The following is a 13,520-nucleotide window of genomic DNA, read 5'->3' on the forward strand; positions in this document are numbered from 1 at the left end:
GGGAAAGTTCTCGGAAAGCAAAACCTCCTGCCTCTTCCCGAACAAGAGAACACAGGACCACTTTGATTAGCACCAAAAGGATTTTAAATGAACAGTTTCAGGGAGCTCCTTTCAAATCATAAAATGTCAATTTTACATAAAAGTGTGTTTACAAATAGTTTCTGCTTTACACTCAGCTCTGCTCATTACTGACCAGAAAGAAGTTATATACATACAAACTAGCTCAGCAGCTTCAACCACTTGCAAGGAGACTGCAGAATTTATTTCAGAAATAAAAATAGGATTTCCTGGTTCCTAGAAATTCTCTTCAGCCTGCCAGATTCAGTCCCCTGTGGGCTCCTGCAGCCTCAGGAGAGCACTAGGCCTTTGGGGAGAAGGGGTACTGTGGGTGCCACCAATCCAGAAGCCTGACACTGTGCACAGGGTCCAGCACCACCTGCACCCCCTGCTCCATGCGCGGCTTCTTCCCGTTGCGCACGGGCGCGTCCTGGAACACCAGGCGCACGCGGTGGTGCCGCATGTCCGTGCTCACCGAGATGGAGAACTGCAAGAGAGGAGAGCAGAGCTGCTTCAGAAAGTCACAGTGACCAAGAGAGCTCTCAACACAACACTTCTAGACAAGTCCCAGGTGTTTCACAGTCACACTCCCCAGGCTAAAGCACAGGATCCAAACGGCTCTCTGGCTGGCAGCCTCCAACAACCATGCTGTGAGGTCTAAGGGTTGTAAAAGAACACTGGAACTGCCTGGGCAGTGGTGGAGTCACCATCCCTTGCAGTGTTCTAAAGGCCTGTGGATGTGGCACTTGGGACATGCCTTAGGGGTGAGCATGGCAGTGCTGGGACTTGATTGTGAAGGTCTTTTCCAATCTAAGTAATTTTATGAGTCTGATTCTAAGTGAACCTGGAAGCAAGCAGCGGTCAGGAGAAGTCTGGAACTCACTGCCTAACTCCTAAGCGAGGCCAGACTGAACCTCTCCGGAGCACTGGCCACTTCTGAAATGCTGACTCCCAACCAGGGACCAAACACATCTAAGGAGTTTTCTCATGTGGGATTTTCCTCTCAGAATTTATTGCCATAAAGAGGTATTTTCCTGTCGGGGCAGACCTCCACTAGTGCTGCTCCTTGTCTCCTGTACCTGCTGCAGTTCTGACTAACCTGCCCCCAGACACTGCACAAACACAGCTCCTGGCAGATTCTCTACATCCTCTCTACTCACTGCACCAAACAGGGAAGAGCCAACGGAAATGGTGAAGCTCAGCTGAGATTCTGAGCATTTCCTCTCTTCATTAACCATATGATTCCCAGAACTGGTTTGCTGATAGAGCAGTAAGATTTATACAGCCCAAAAGAGGCACTGGGTGGGATTCTTGGGGCTGTCCTGTGCAGGGCCAGGAGTTGGGCTTGATGATCCCTGTGGGTCCCTTGGAACACAGGAGATTCCAGGTGCCCCTTCATGTCCTTACAGGAACCTCATCTGCAAAGTCTGGCAGCTTCCTCCCACTCACCAAGGTGAAGGTCATGCCCATGACGATTGGCACGAAGATGAAATTGAAGGTGGTTATCTGCAGCAGGCAGCAATCCTGATCTGGGTTTGTGTGCACTTCCTCATACTGGATTGGGGGCTGGAGACCTTTGCAACACTTGCTCTTAAATCTGGGAGACTTGAAAGAAAGAGAGGCAAATTTAGTGAAGCAGGAAGCTCTGCTGGGTTTGGCTGCTCCTCCCCAGTGCAGCCTGGCAAGGCTTCTCCTCCTCCCCAGGTGTTTGGGCAAAGTATCACATTAACAACACAATGCCATCACTCAGGATGGGAAATTTTCAGGACCATTTCTTTAGAGGGAAAAGCTGCACAATTCCCAAGGTTCCCTGAAATTACTGGCTTCTCCCAGTAATTTCTCCACTACTCCACTTCTGGAGGCTTTCCCTGGCAGTGCTGGCTGTCTTCACTTCTCTGAGAAATCTTGGCAATGGCGTAACAAGAAGTTTCAGATTTTGGTCAACATTTTGACCACTGCAGTCAGACTCTCTGGGTTTCAGCAAAAATCAGTAGTGATGACCCAAAGGTGAGATTAATTGGTGTAAAAAATCATCCACATCTCATAGCAGGGAAAGGACACCAAAGGAGGAAATAAAAATATGGGATTCTAAATGTCTTGAAACTGAAAACTGAGTTTAGTTCCACAATGTGCTTTGGTTTACAATGGGAATCAGTTTGCATTTATTGTCTGAATGGACAAAAAGCTTCCACTTCCCTTCTACCCCCCAGAAAAATAATTTCTGCTTCAAACAAAAGTCACAGCTGATCTGGTTCTTTCATACCTGCTTTTTGAACTTGAAGTTGAATTCCCACATTGCTTCTTGTCTGTTCCCTACAATCTTTTTGCACCAGAAAAGCAGACACTGAGGTGGAAAAAAGAAATACAATATTATGAAACCCTTAAGAAGCACCACTTTAAGAAAGTTTTAACTGATTATAAAGACTTCCAATTGCAAACACAATTATATAGGAGCAATTAGGAGCCACTTATTCAAATTAATTACATTCCAAGAACCCTCTCGGCAGTGTAGATATCCCAGTTTCAAGCTGGCCAACTCCTCATGCAACACGTAGTCACTGATGTGCCAAACAGCAAAATCCTGTAGTGCCATTTGTCCCTTTCCTAGGGCAGGGATGAGTGGTGCAGATTCACCCATTCCCTCCACCCACCAGCAGCTCCCATTAAACTGGGTTCCTAACAAGGTTAAAGCAAGGAACAACAGAGAACAGAATAAGGATTGAAAAGGAAAGGATCTAGAGGGAAATATAAAGACCAGTACACAAGCAATGAGGTGATGGATGAAGAAGTTCCTAAACCACTGTGGTGTCAAATGGAGACCTTGACCTTGCCATCATCAGCACTGACTGTCATCGTTCTGAGTCCAAAACCAGTGCCAGGACAGCACAGTCTGAACAACCTTCTGTCTCTTTTCAAAAGGAAATGAGAAACCAGCCTCAAACAGCCTCAAAAGTCACCAGCACTGTCCTCCCACACAGATACACACTAGGACTTCTCTAATTTCACTTGGTTATCACTGTGGGTCACAGGCTCCAGCCCAGGAGGCTCAGAAGAACTCCTGTAGGAGGGAAATCCCTGCCTACCAATCACAGTACAAGCAAGCAGCCTTCAACAACCAAGGAAAGAACCTGGGAAGTCAGTCCAGCCATCTCTCAAAGCTTTTCCACACCACAGATGCCAGCCCACCACAGCTGGTCTTATCTTTCATCAGTGTCAGCAGGAAGAGGAGGAATAATGTGGGTAGAGAGAACTCCCTGTGATCCATACACAGTCTCTCCTGAAGAGAGAAGGCCTGACTGGGTTGCAGGGCAAAGCACACGTTTAACTTCGTTCCAAGATGATCCTAATAAAATGAAGCCAGAGCCAGCCTTTACCACAGGGGCTTTGAAGAGACCAAAGGAGATACAAGATCCTCTACTTCAACTTTAAGTCATATCCATAAACAAGAGTCCTTAAAGGACCCTTTTTCTCCACAACCTTCATGAAGTGAACAACAAAGCTCTGTGGAGTAAAGCTCAGAAACATGCATGGAATAACCTCCACCTGGGAGGAAGCAGCCCTCAAGTTTTTTCCAATAAAAACCTTCTCCAGATCTTTTAACTCAGATGAGCAGCAGATGCTGCTGAGTTTAACTCCACCGTCAGTGGCATTTGTAGTTCACCTGCAGAGACAGCCTGTCTAGCAACCTGTTTGGTCATGGCAAGTAGTGAAGCACAAAAGGTCAGTACCTCCTAAGGGGCAGAGGATGTCGTCCTCGGGTCAGCCGTCCTGCCCTTCAGACGCGCCGTGCGGCTGCCGCTCCGCCCAAAATATTGGGGTGTCTTTAAAGGGCAAACACCTCTGCTGACACCATAACGGCTCCAAGTGTCCCACACAAGCTAGGCTAGGGAAAGAAAAAAGGAAATTAAAGAGGAAAAGCTAGGTTGGATCACACCCAGGACTGGGCTTTCCTCTAGCCACATGCAGTTTAGGTAGTCGTTGCTGTTAGTGTCAGCAACCCACAAAGGTACAACCAAAGCCCAGGAAAGCCAGAACGTGAGGAGGCAGTGCCAGGTCCTCCTCCAAACCCTCTGTGCTGAGGAACTTCTGTGCACAGTCACACAAGTACAGCTCAGAGTCCTGCAGTGCAGTAGTACAGCAAGACCAGGCTCAGGGTGGCTCTTTCATGCTGCAAGGGGTTAGGTCAAATCTCTACTGCTTTGACAAAGTCTCGTCCCCATTTAATTTCCTTTTTTAAAAGCTGAACAATGAAAGACTGCACTTAAAAGGATCCTCCTCCAACTGTTAGTACAGGAGAAGCACTAGCAGTGGGCACCAAAGCCGTTATGATGTCACCAGGAATCCTCCCGACCCTGCCAGCACCACCTTGGGGTTCCAGCTCCTACAGCCACGAGCAGTGGGAGCCTGGGCTCAGGACTACTGGAATTTCCTCGAAGTGTCTTGCTTTTTCAGTTGGTAAGAATGAAGATCCCCAGCCTGGGGACTCAGGAAGAGAAGGAGAAGCTCTGGATGCAGAGATAAGACCGCACACAGAGCCATGTGCTTTTCCCTGTGCTGCAGCAGCACCTCCTGTGTGCTGCTGGATGCTCCCCGAGCCTATGGGGACACAGCTGGGACAGGGAGAGGAAGGAAGAAAGGCAGGATGTCACGTACAGATAGATGAAGCTCCTCTATTTTGAACAGAAAAGAAAGAGTAACTCCTCAATGAAACACACTTCAGTTGGGCTCCAAAATCCTCATTCAACAGGTTTTTGACCTTGGATTTGGAGGTGGAGAATTTACATTGTTGCTTAAGCTGCTCACAGAGTATCGGCCAGTTGCAAGTTAAAACCAAACAAGAGACACAAAGGCATTTCAGAGTTAATGGTCAACAGCAATTAAAGAGGAATGAGAAGCAAGTGCTCCAAGCTGGGATAGCACAGGGAATTACCTGCCCACACCACAGACAAACCCTTCACAGCCCAACACAAGTGCTGCCCAGTCCCAGAACAGACACTGCCTCTGCACATTTGCCATGCTCACCCCAGCGTCACCACCCCACCTCACCCACACACCAGACCACGGATGACCTGCAGGAAAGCAGGTGACACAACTCCTGCCATCAGTGTCACTCTTGAGCTCTCCAGAGGCCTGTTACAGAGAGAAGACGTACTCTGGCAGACAGTGTCAGAATAAAGGAAAACATATAAAAGCTGATCCCATGGAGCCTCATTCAGAGGAGGGGAGAGTAGCAAACATCCCTTACAGTTCTGACATCCAGTGAAACCAGGACTGGTTTTGCTGGTTAAAATGGTGTACTGTAGGACTTGGGCAGAAGTTACTCTAAAACATAACAAGTAACCAGCCCAATTTTACAGATCCCACTGAGAATACCCAGTTAGTGACCATCCTACACCCCAGCTTCACTGCTGACCATCTCCACATCATCTGTTTTTCCTCTAGAAATCAAAAAACCTGAACAGAAACAGCAACACTTCAGACAAACCCCAGTTCCTGAGTGATGCCACTTACTCTGGAATTCTTTAAAGTGCTGGGAGTACTGTCTGGGATGGCGGGGTTCCTGGAGAGGCGGGCAGCGAAGGGCTCGTACATGTGGAACAGGGAGCGGATGACGCAGGCGCGCAGGCAGTGCAGCTTCTCCATGGACTCCGGCCGCAGGCGCAGGGGCAGGTACGCATCCAGGCTGTAGTGCCTGCAGAACCCACAGCCATGGTGTCACCCCCAGGGCAGGGACAGAGCTGTGTCAGAGGGAAACTCCACATCGGTCTGACCACAGGACAGACCCTCAGGGCTGCGAGGGGGGTGTGCTGCTGACAGGACATCACACGGCAGCCTCAAAGCCGTGAGCTGCACCAGGCAGGTGTCCAGCCCACACATCCTGCTGCAGCTCCCAATTCCTAGTTTGCCCAGAGACCAGCTGGGGATGTAGCTGCAGGCTGCACAAAGGGCTGCAGGTTGCTGCAGGTTCTCAGGGACTCCCAGCTCAGCTGACTGTAGCTCCCAGCACTGCCAGAGCAGCCCCAGCACTTGCACTCAAGGGCTATTCCTTGATCGCATTCCAAAGGAGCCTCTGCTATGGAATGTCCCACTAAAAACCAGGGGTGAGGGTGATCACAGCTGCTGTCTACTCTGCCCCTGCTGCTTGTGCCTCCTGGGCAACAGGTAAATGTAAAAGATGTGTAAAGAAAATACTCTGTCCTGAAGGAATATCCCAGTGGCATGCACTGGGACAGAAGGATTTGTATCAACTGCTGACCATCCCTTTGCCCTCCTTGCTTTCACTCACTCCTGTCACTGTACAGCTCCAAGATGCCCCAATACAGGGAGGTGGCTGTGATCAGAGCTTGAAGCAGGGCGAGTTGTCCATCAGTGATGTTTCCCTTTCAGCACTGACTATGCCACACACACTTGGAGAGGTTGATATATACAAGTGCTGGGACATGGCAAACAGAGAAGGACACAAAGCTCTGAGATTTTACAGGGAACATACAGGAATACTCCTCAAAAATCCATCTCCAGATCCAAAACAGACATGACATTAGAATCTAATAATGGTCTGGGTTGGAAGGGACCTTAAAGCTCAGCTCATTCCACCCCTGCCATAGGCAGGGACACCTTCCACTATGACAGGGTGCTCCAACCTGGCCTCAGACACTTACAGGGATGGGACAACCACAGTTTCTCTGGGCAACCTGTGCCAGGACCTCACTGCCCTCACAGCCAAGAAGTTTTCTCCTAACATCAGATCTAATCCTGCCCTCTGCCCACAGTTTAAAACCATTGCTCTGTGTCCTGTCACCACCCACCCACATAAAAAGTCCCTCTGCCTCCCTTTTATAAGCCCCCTTAAGGTACTAGAAGGTCACATGGCGGTCTTCCCCAAGCCTTCTCTTCTCCAGGATGAACAACCCCAGCTCTCTCAGCTTGTCTTTGAGGGAGAAGAATATTCCGAAACCCTGTGCCAAGACAGGCCCACATCACCACATCACCACAGCACCAGTGTGCAAACACAGGGCCCAGGCCCACAGGGAATGATTCCCTTATTTCCAGCTCTGCAGAGAACTGCTCTCTACTGAAACCAGTGTAAAAATCCTCGGGTCTCACCTTCTGTAGAGCCTGGTCCAAAATGCAGCAGTGCATGTGACAGTCCAGGCTTTCTTGCAGATCAGAGAGAACCGGACAATGTCCTCAGGGCGGATGTAGGAAGCCAGGAGCAGCCAGATGTCGATGGGATATTCCTCTCCTCCTCCCCCTTCAGCATCTTCTAAAGGCAATGAGGGTATATTAGCACAGGACATCCCATCTGCACCAATTCCCACCTAGACACACACACTGCACACCTGGCAGCACAGATGGGCCACTAAATTACACACAGAGCCAGTCCAAGCCCAGTCTGCACAATCTCAGTGACCCTCCTCCCCAGTCCCATCGGTGGCCACACAGCCACGACACCTCCCCTGTGCTGGACACCTGCCACTGTGACCTCTGCTGCACAAGTGGGCAAAGTGGCAGATTCATAAAGGAATTCAGGCTGAAAGGGTTCTCTGGAAGTTTCTAATCCAGCAACTCAGCTCAAAGCACACAGAATTAAATAATTTTGTTCAGCATCGTCTCCAAGTGAGTTCTGTGTGCAAGGATGGAAACCACAAAGCCTTTCTGGACCCTGTTTCAATGCCTGACCCTGTCACAGCTGAAATACCACAGTGAGGTTGAGAAATAAAAACTGGATGTCAAATAGAGGCAACTTTATGTAAAGGAGGGCCAAGCTCCTGCATTTTTAATCAAAAGGACACATTCAACAGGCCACTAAAATCGATTCACACTTGAAGACCCTGATCATTGACACTGCCAGGCTTGTCAATTCTTTGTTCCAGTGGTCATAGTATTTTGGTAGGAGTTATGTCAGGGAGGGAAATTCTGTTCTGCATCTGGCAATCAGCTGCTTTTCTTAAATCTCTTAATTTCATTAAAGCTTCTCGATAGGAACTTTTAATGCAATTCACATGAGAATGGCCTGTTCTTCCTCTCAGAGGTGTCAGAACTGCTCAGCCAGAACTGAGGGCTCACACTCTTTTCATTCCTGTGAGTGTTTTGTAGTTTACACTATGTGTTTTTCCACAGACACTGCTCCAACTTTAGGAGTAAAAAATACTTTTAAAGAATGTAAGTAGGTGAACAATACTGAGCATTAGGAAGGATAAGAACAGAGAAGGAAAACACAACTTGTGCACAGTGCTAACAGGAAAAGCTGCTGTGAGGTCTCTGGCATAGAAGCAGTGTTTGGGAACTTGAGGGTGCCACAAGTAACCCTGAGACAGCAGGTTAATACAAAGGGCAATTTTTATCCTCATGTGATGCTTGCCAAAGAAAACTCTGAATGTGCTCACTTCTCCACAGCACTTCAGATTTATTTATGGCAGGCACACCCACAAGGAGCTGCTACACCCTCTCTGCTGGGTCAGCTCTGGCTCAAGAAGCCATCAACCTCCACACTGCTGAACTCAGAGGGCAGCCACAAGCTGTTCTAGCACCATTTTTTCCTCCCTAAACATGCAGCAGAAACAAGACAAGGCTGTAGCAGAACAGAATATTGTCTTTCCAGACACATAGCTCCAGCCACCCAGATATTATTTTGCCAGGATTCTGAAGGATGCCTTAATATAAGAAGTTAAATTCTTTTAACTCCCTTCCCAGAGACAGTGCTGTCTATGTTCAGTCTGTGGTGGATGATCACGTGCTACATAAATTGCTACTAAGCTCAAGAAAACTGGTTAAAATTTGCTTCTCAACCTGAAAGCAAACTGTTACTAGAAACATCTGCAGGGTTTGCCAGTCCAGCAGAGCTGTTTGCTGCTTACACTGCATTGTCAATGGATTTCTACAGAGTTGCACAAAGTTAAGTGCTGAAGGATACATCTCCCTTGAATTAATATATTATGATGCCACTAGGATCAAATGCACCTCCTTGCTGGAAAAATTGCCCTTTAAACCCATTTTTTGTAACAAACCACAGCCTTGGAAACACACTGAAAACAGAGCTTCTGTTTTACCAACAACTGCATCATGGACAACAGCACTTCAACCCCAAAGCAAACCTGCTGCCACCACCCCACATTCAGTGAAGCAACACAGCCAGTAGCAAAGTTGCACAACTCTGGAACAGCAGTGTTTGTTATCCAAGGCTGAGGGATATTTGCTAAAAGCAAGGAGCTCTCAGGATCTGATTTCATGCCCCAGGCTCTGCCTTTGTGCAAATCCAGCTCCTGTGACCAAGTGCCAGCACATTTGCAAGTGACTAAACCCTTGGCATTTCTTTGTGCACACACAAATTCTAGAATGCTCCAAGAGCCCCATCACCATGCTGTAAATTGCCAGCATGAGCATCCCCCATGCAGGTCACAAAGCAGGAGCCCACAGAGCCCCAGGAGGGCAGGCAACCGCACCTTTGTGCCTTTTGCTCTTCTTTTTCCTGGAGGCAGCTCTCCCATTGATGCTCTCCTTGATATCCATCTCATCGCTGCTGTCACAGGACTCTCCCGACACAGAGAGAACTTCCTCAGCAGGGACACAGGAAGCTTCCAAACCACACAGGGATTTTACTGCAATCAAGAACACAGTAAGTAAAACAGCAGAAAGGAAAAGGTGATCCAAGTTCAGGAGATGCTTCAGTGGAACCACTGCTTTACAGCTTTTCTGGTGAGTGACACAAGCAAGTAAATCCTGAGCTGAAGGATTACCTTGTCAGGGAAAGATTAGCAGGGGTGAGTGAATGGGAAACATAATTATTCAGCTGCTTGTTTTAAAGAATGAGCAATGAGGACGATTACCAGCACATTATACAGATCCCACTGGTTTAGCTGAAGCTATTTACAACTCCAAATGAAACAACAGGCTCTTTCTAAGGGGTAACTGGTTTCCCTGAACAGCAGTTGCCTTGCATGGCCATGCTCAGCCTGGAGCAGCACCTGCTCTGGAACTGTTTTATGAGCATGGAGAAGACTCACCTCCTTTGCAGCAGGACAAACTTCCTGTGGCCGATGACACAATCCACTGGGGCTGGAACTCAGTGCTAAATGCACAGGAGTTCCACTTACCCTGGTATTTAGTGAAGGGAAAGGCTCTGGCCTAGCGAGGAAAACAGCCAACTGAATCAGCCGGAGTTTGGGATTTTTGTTTTTCTGTATCTGGGGACATGTTTAGACATATCCTTGTTCAAAAATGTTATTTTTAAAACTCTATCTGTAAGCTGAGGGCCCATTAGGGCAGCAAAATCCACATGTGAGTCAGTAATGACAGTCTTGGAAAAAGAAAGGTGTGGTCCTACATTACAGCTGTGTGAGGCACTGCCATAGAGACCAGCACCCACAGCAGCTTTGCAAACAGGCTGTGAAATTCATTCAAGAGCTGAATTTCAACCCAACACTCTGGCTGAAGAACAGAACATGACCATGAGGTCAGAGGAGGCTTACAGTTTTCAAGCTTTTCTACCCAGCACAAACTGAATCCCAGGAAGGTTTTATACATCCCAGTTCCAGTATCTGCAGTCACCAGAGCCACTGAAGAGCAAAATGTGCTGTTTGAATCACAGAGACAGAGAAGCAGAAAAACAAACAACAACAAAAAACTGAACATAAACTCAGCTGAAAAATATTCTCATTTCTAACCACCAAACAAGGTTTTAAAATAAAAAGACAGCAGATGGAAAGACAGGGCTTGACTGTACCCACTGACTAGACACACCTCAGTACTTTGCTAAACCAGTTCTACCTCACTTTGCACAGTTTGTTTTATAAACTGGTTGCTTTCCTGGTACCTACATGTATTTATGGCAGTTGTCTCCCCTACTGCCAAATCCTACTGCCCTCTCCACATGACCTTTTATAAGTAAAAACAGAGTGAAATAGGTGGCAACACAAATGACAGCGAGTTAAAACAGCAAATACAGACAAACAAGAGAGGACAAAATTGACAGGGACTCAGAGTGGGGTTTAGAAGAAGAGTCCACTCCACTCTGCTAAGGAAAAGTCAACCTCTGAGTCAACAGCACGAGTTCACTGAGCAGTGAATGGCTGCACTGCAATCCTGCAGAGGCACCCTCTCTTCACCTCCCTGTTGTAATCCTCCCATCTTGGGCATTAGAATGGGGAGGAAAAAAGCCCAGAAAAATTCCTCCTGGCCATGGCTCCCCTGCTGGTGAAGCTCCCACAGAATGCTCGCTGTGGGAAGGGCCCTGCCCGCTGCAGTCCCACCCAGCACGGGCTTCACTCTGAACCAAGCTTCTGGAGGGCAGCAAGGGACCAAAGGGGGAGCTCCTGGCCCCAAGAATGGCAACCCACGATGCACAGATAAGGCTGGGCCAGATAAGGCTGCAGCATGGTCACAGCTGGGCCAGATAAGGCTGACGCACAGCCCTAGGGCAGGGGAGGAGAGATCCCTGAATCCAGAAGGGAAACCCACGAAACTGCACTGCAAAGATCTGGGAAAGGGGTGGGCAGGGAACTGCTGTGACCTGGAGTCACCAGGATGAGGTGGAGGTGAGCCAGAAACACAGCAGGAAAGGTGATAAACTGCATGAATCAGGTGATGCTGGGGCAGGGAACACAGAACACCAGCGGTTTGCCAGCATGATGCTGAAGTGCTGGACTTTGCCTCAAGGAGACAGAACACAGATGGGTGAACAAGATCCGAATGGGAGGAGGAAGTCCCAAAGGAGGGAGGTGCCCTGATCTCAAAAGCTTGAGAAGTAGCAGCTGAAGAGGAGGTTCACGAGCACCAGTGCCCCTGACAGGCACTCATGCCAAGTGCATACTGTCTCAAGCAATGCAAGATTTCAGCAGCAAACCACGAGTTTTCCTTTATGAAGAGTTCAGTCATCAGTGTCAATACAACAACATCCACCTCCAACATGAGTGACCAGCTACATTTAAAAGGCCTAAACATCACCATTTCTCAAGCAAGTGGGGTGTGTTAGTTCAGAAAGCTTCCAGATGAGGAGGAAGTAGATAACAAAATACTGCACCACCTTTCCAGGAAAACTCCTTGCTTACAGAGTTCACCAAAAAAACAGCAACACGCTCCCAAGACCTCCTTGCAACATGTTTGACAGAACTATCACAATCTTATCCCCCCTGCAAAGAACTTTACCTGCTAATAAGGTTATCTACGGTTTTATATGTGGTAATAAAGTAATAAAGACTTTTATCACGTTATTTTCTGCTTCAAGCAGGAGATGACACCCAAGCCTCTCCATCTCAGACACTAAGACTCAGCAATTCTTGCAGCAGGCTTTCTGCAAAACCTCCTAAGTCCTTAACACGTGATTGTCTACAGAGTAGCACAGGCTCATTTTCAGCACTAAAGGACACACATTTTCTCAGTTTAAGGAACAGGAGTTTCCCATGTCGTGCAGAGGCCAGCAAAACGTGAATGCAGTGTGGGGGAGGCTGAGGCCCGAGGGCAGACTCACCTTCCTGCTGCACTGCGTTGGCCACAGCTTTCTTCACCCGTCCAGACTTCACAACAGCTGGGTCTGAGTTGGCATAATCTGCCACGGTCACTGCAGAGCAGGGGAAACAGGGGTCAGAGGGATTAGGGATTATGGGGAGGGGACACAAGTCACGATGCCTAGAGAGAACAGTACCCAGAGAAGCAGAGGCTCGAGGAGGAGATGCACAAGCAGGAAAGTGAGCCTTAGCAGGGAGATGCAGGCCAGGAGTCCCCAGCAAGTTTTTACTCCAGACTATTAGTCCACCAGGCTCAGGGGACCCACACCCCTGCCCTGCCCAGTGCAATTCTCCTTCTCCCACCACCTCAACTAATCCCATTCTCCCTCACACAGCCCAACTCAAGCCTGGCTGATCCCCTGGTCCCAGGCTCCTCCTCCACAGGCAAAAAGGTCTCCTTTCCACATATGCATCCAGAACCCCTCTGGGGAATCCCGACGCAGCTCTCTGCCTGCACAAACCCGAGACGCCCCAGCTCACTCCTGGGTCAGCCTGGACCGTCCTCCTTCCCCTCAACCCCCTCATCCAGGCCAAGCCCAGGCCTTTACCTCCTCCCACAGGCCCTACTGCAGGCCCAGGCCTCCTCTCGGCCTGCAGCAGCAGGGCCGGGCTCGGCACGGGTCACCTCGGGCCCAGCTCATCTCAGGCCCGACTTCCCTCACACTCCCCGCTCCCCTCATCAGGCGCCGCTCCCCGCCTCAGCCCCAGCCCCCCTCAGCCGTGGCCCAGGCCCGGCTCCGCTGGCCCGGCCCGGCTCTCACCCCGCTCGGAGCACACGTCGTCGGCGCGGAATTTGAGGCGTTTGCGGGCGCCCCTGCGGGGCATGGCGGCGGCGGCGGGGCGGCCGCGCGGGGCCATGTCCGGCCGGGCCCCGCGGGGACAGCGGGGACAGCGCCACAGCGCCCGCCCCGCGCGCGTCACCCCGCGACCTCGCGCGCCGCTCTGACGTCACCGGGGGGT

The 13,520-nt window shown here is 49.4% G+C and overlaps 1 protein-coding gene across 2 annotated transcripts; it reads right to left on the bottom strand.

The window, feature by feature from the left end:
• Positions 1-240: 240 nt before the first annotated feature.
• Positions 241-13,498, bottom strand: TMEM183A (transmembrane protein 183A). Of its 2 annotated transcripts, none has more exons than XM_086861551.1 (8): positions 13,322-13,498; positions 12,524-12,613; positions 9,501-9,656; positions 7,162-7,318; positions 5,569-5,749; positions 2,321-2,401; positions 1,507-1,662; positions 241-544 (listed from the first exon to the last, which is right to left on the bottom strand). In XM_086861551.1, the coding sequence occupies exons 1-8, from the start codon at positions 13,416-13,418 to the stop codon at positions 359-361; spliced, it is 1,104 nt and encodes a 367-aa protein (XP_086717677.1). In that variant the 5' UTR covers positions 13,419-13,498; the 3' UTR covers positions 241-358. The 2 variants fall into 2 exon arrangements, with proteins under 2 accessions (XP_086717677.1, XP_086717676.1); XM_086861550.1 differs by having other exon boundaries at positions 7,162-7,321; positions 13,322-13,478.
• Between the last annotated feature and the right edge of the window lie 22 nt (positions 13,499-13,520).

This window comes from Cyanistes caeruleus, chromosome 24 (genome assembly GCF_971803275.1).
Source record: "Cyanistes caeruleus chromosome 24, bCyaCae1.hap1.1, whole genome shotgun sequence".
Lineage (NCBI taxonomy): Eukaryota > Metazoa > Chordata > Aves > Passeriformes > Paridae > Cyanistes > Cyanistes caeruleus.

Bases quoted from the DNA above. Each gene is read 5' to 3' on its own strand.
- TMEM183A (XM_086861550.1), bottom strand. From the start codon at position 13,418: ATGGCCCCGCGCGGCCGCCCCGCCGCCGCCGCCATGCCCCGCAGGGGC. The intron at 7,322-9,500 runs GTGCGGTTGCCT...CATTGCCTTTAG, and splicing joins GAAGAGCAAAAGGCACAAAG to AAGATGCTGAAGGGGGAGGA. The intron at 5,750-7,161 runs GTGAGACCCGAG...TGGGTTCTGCAG, and splicing joins TGGACCAGGCTCTACAGAAG to GCACTACAGCCTGGATGCGT.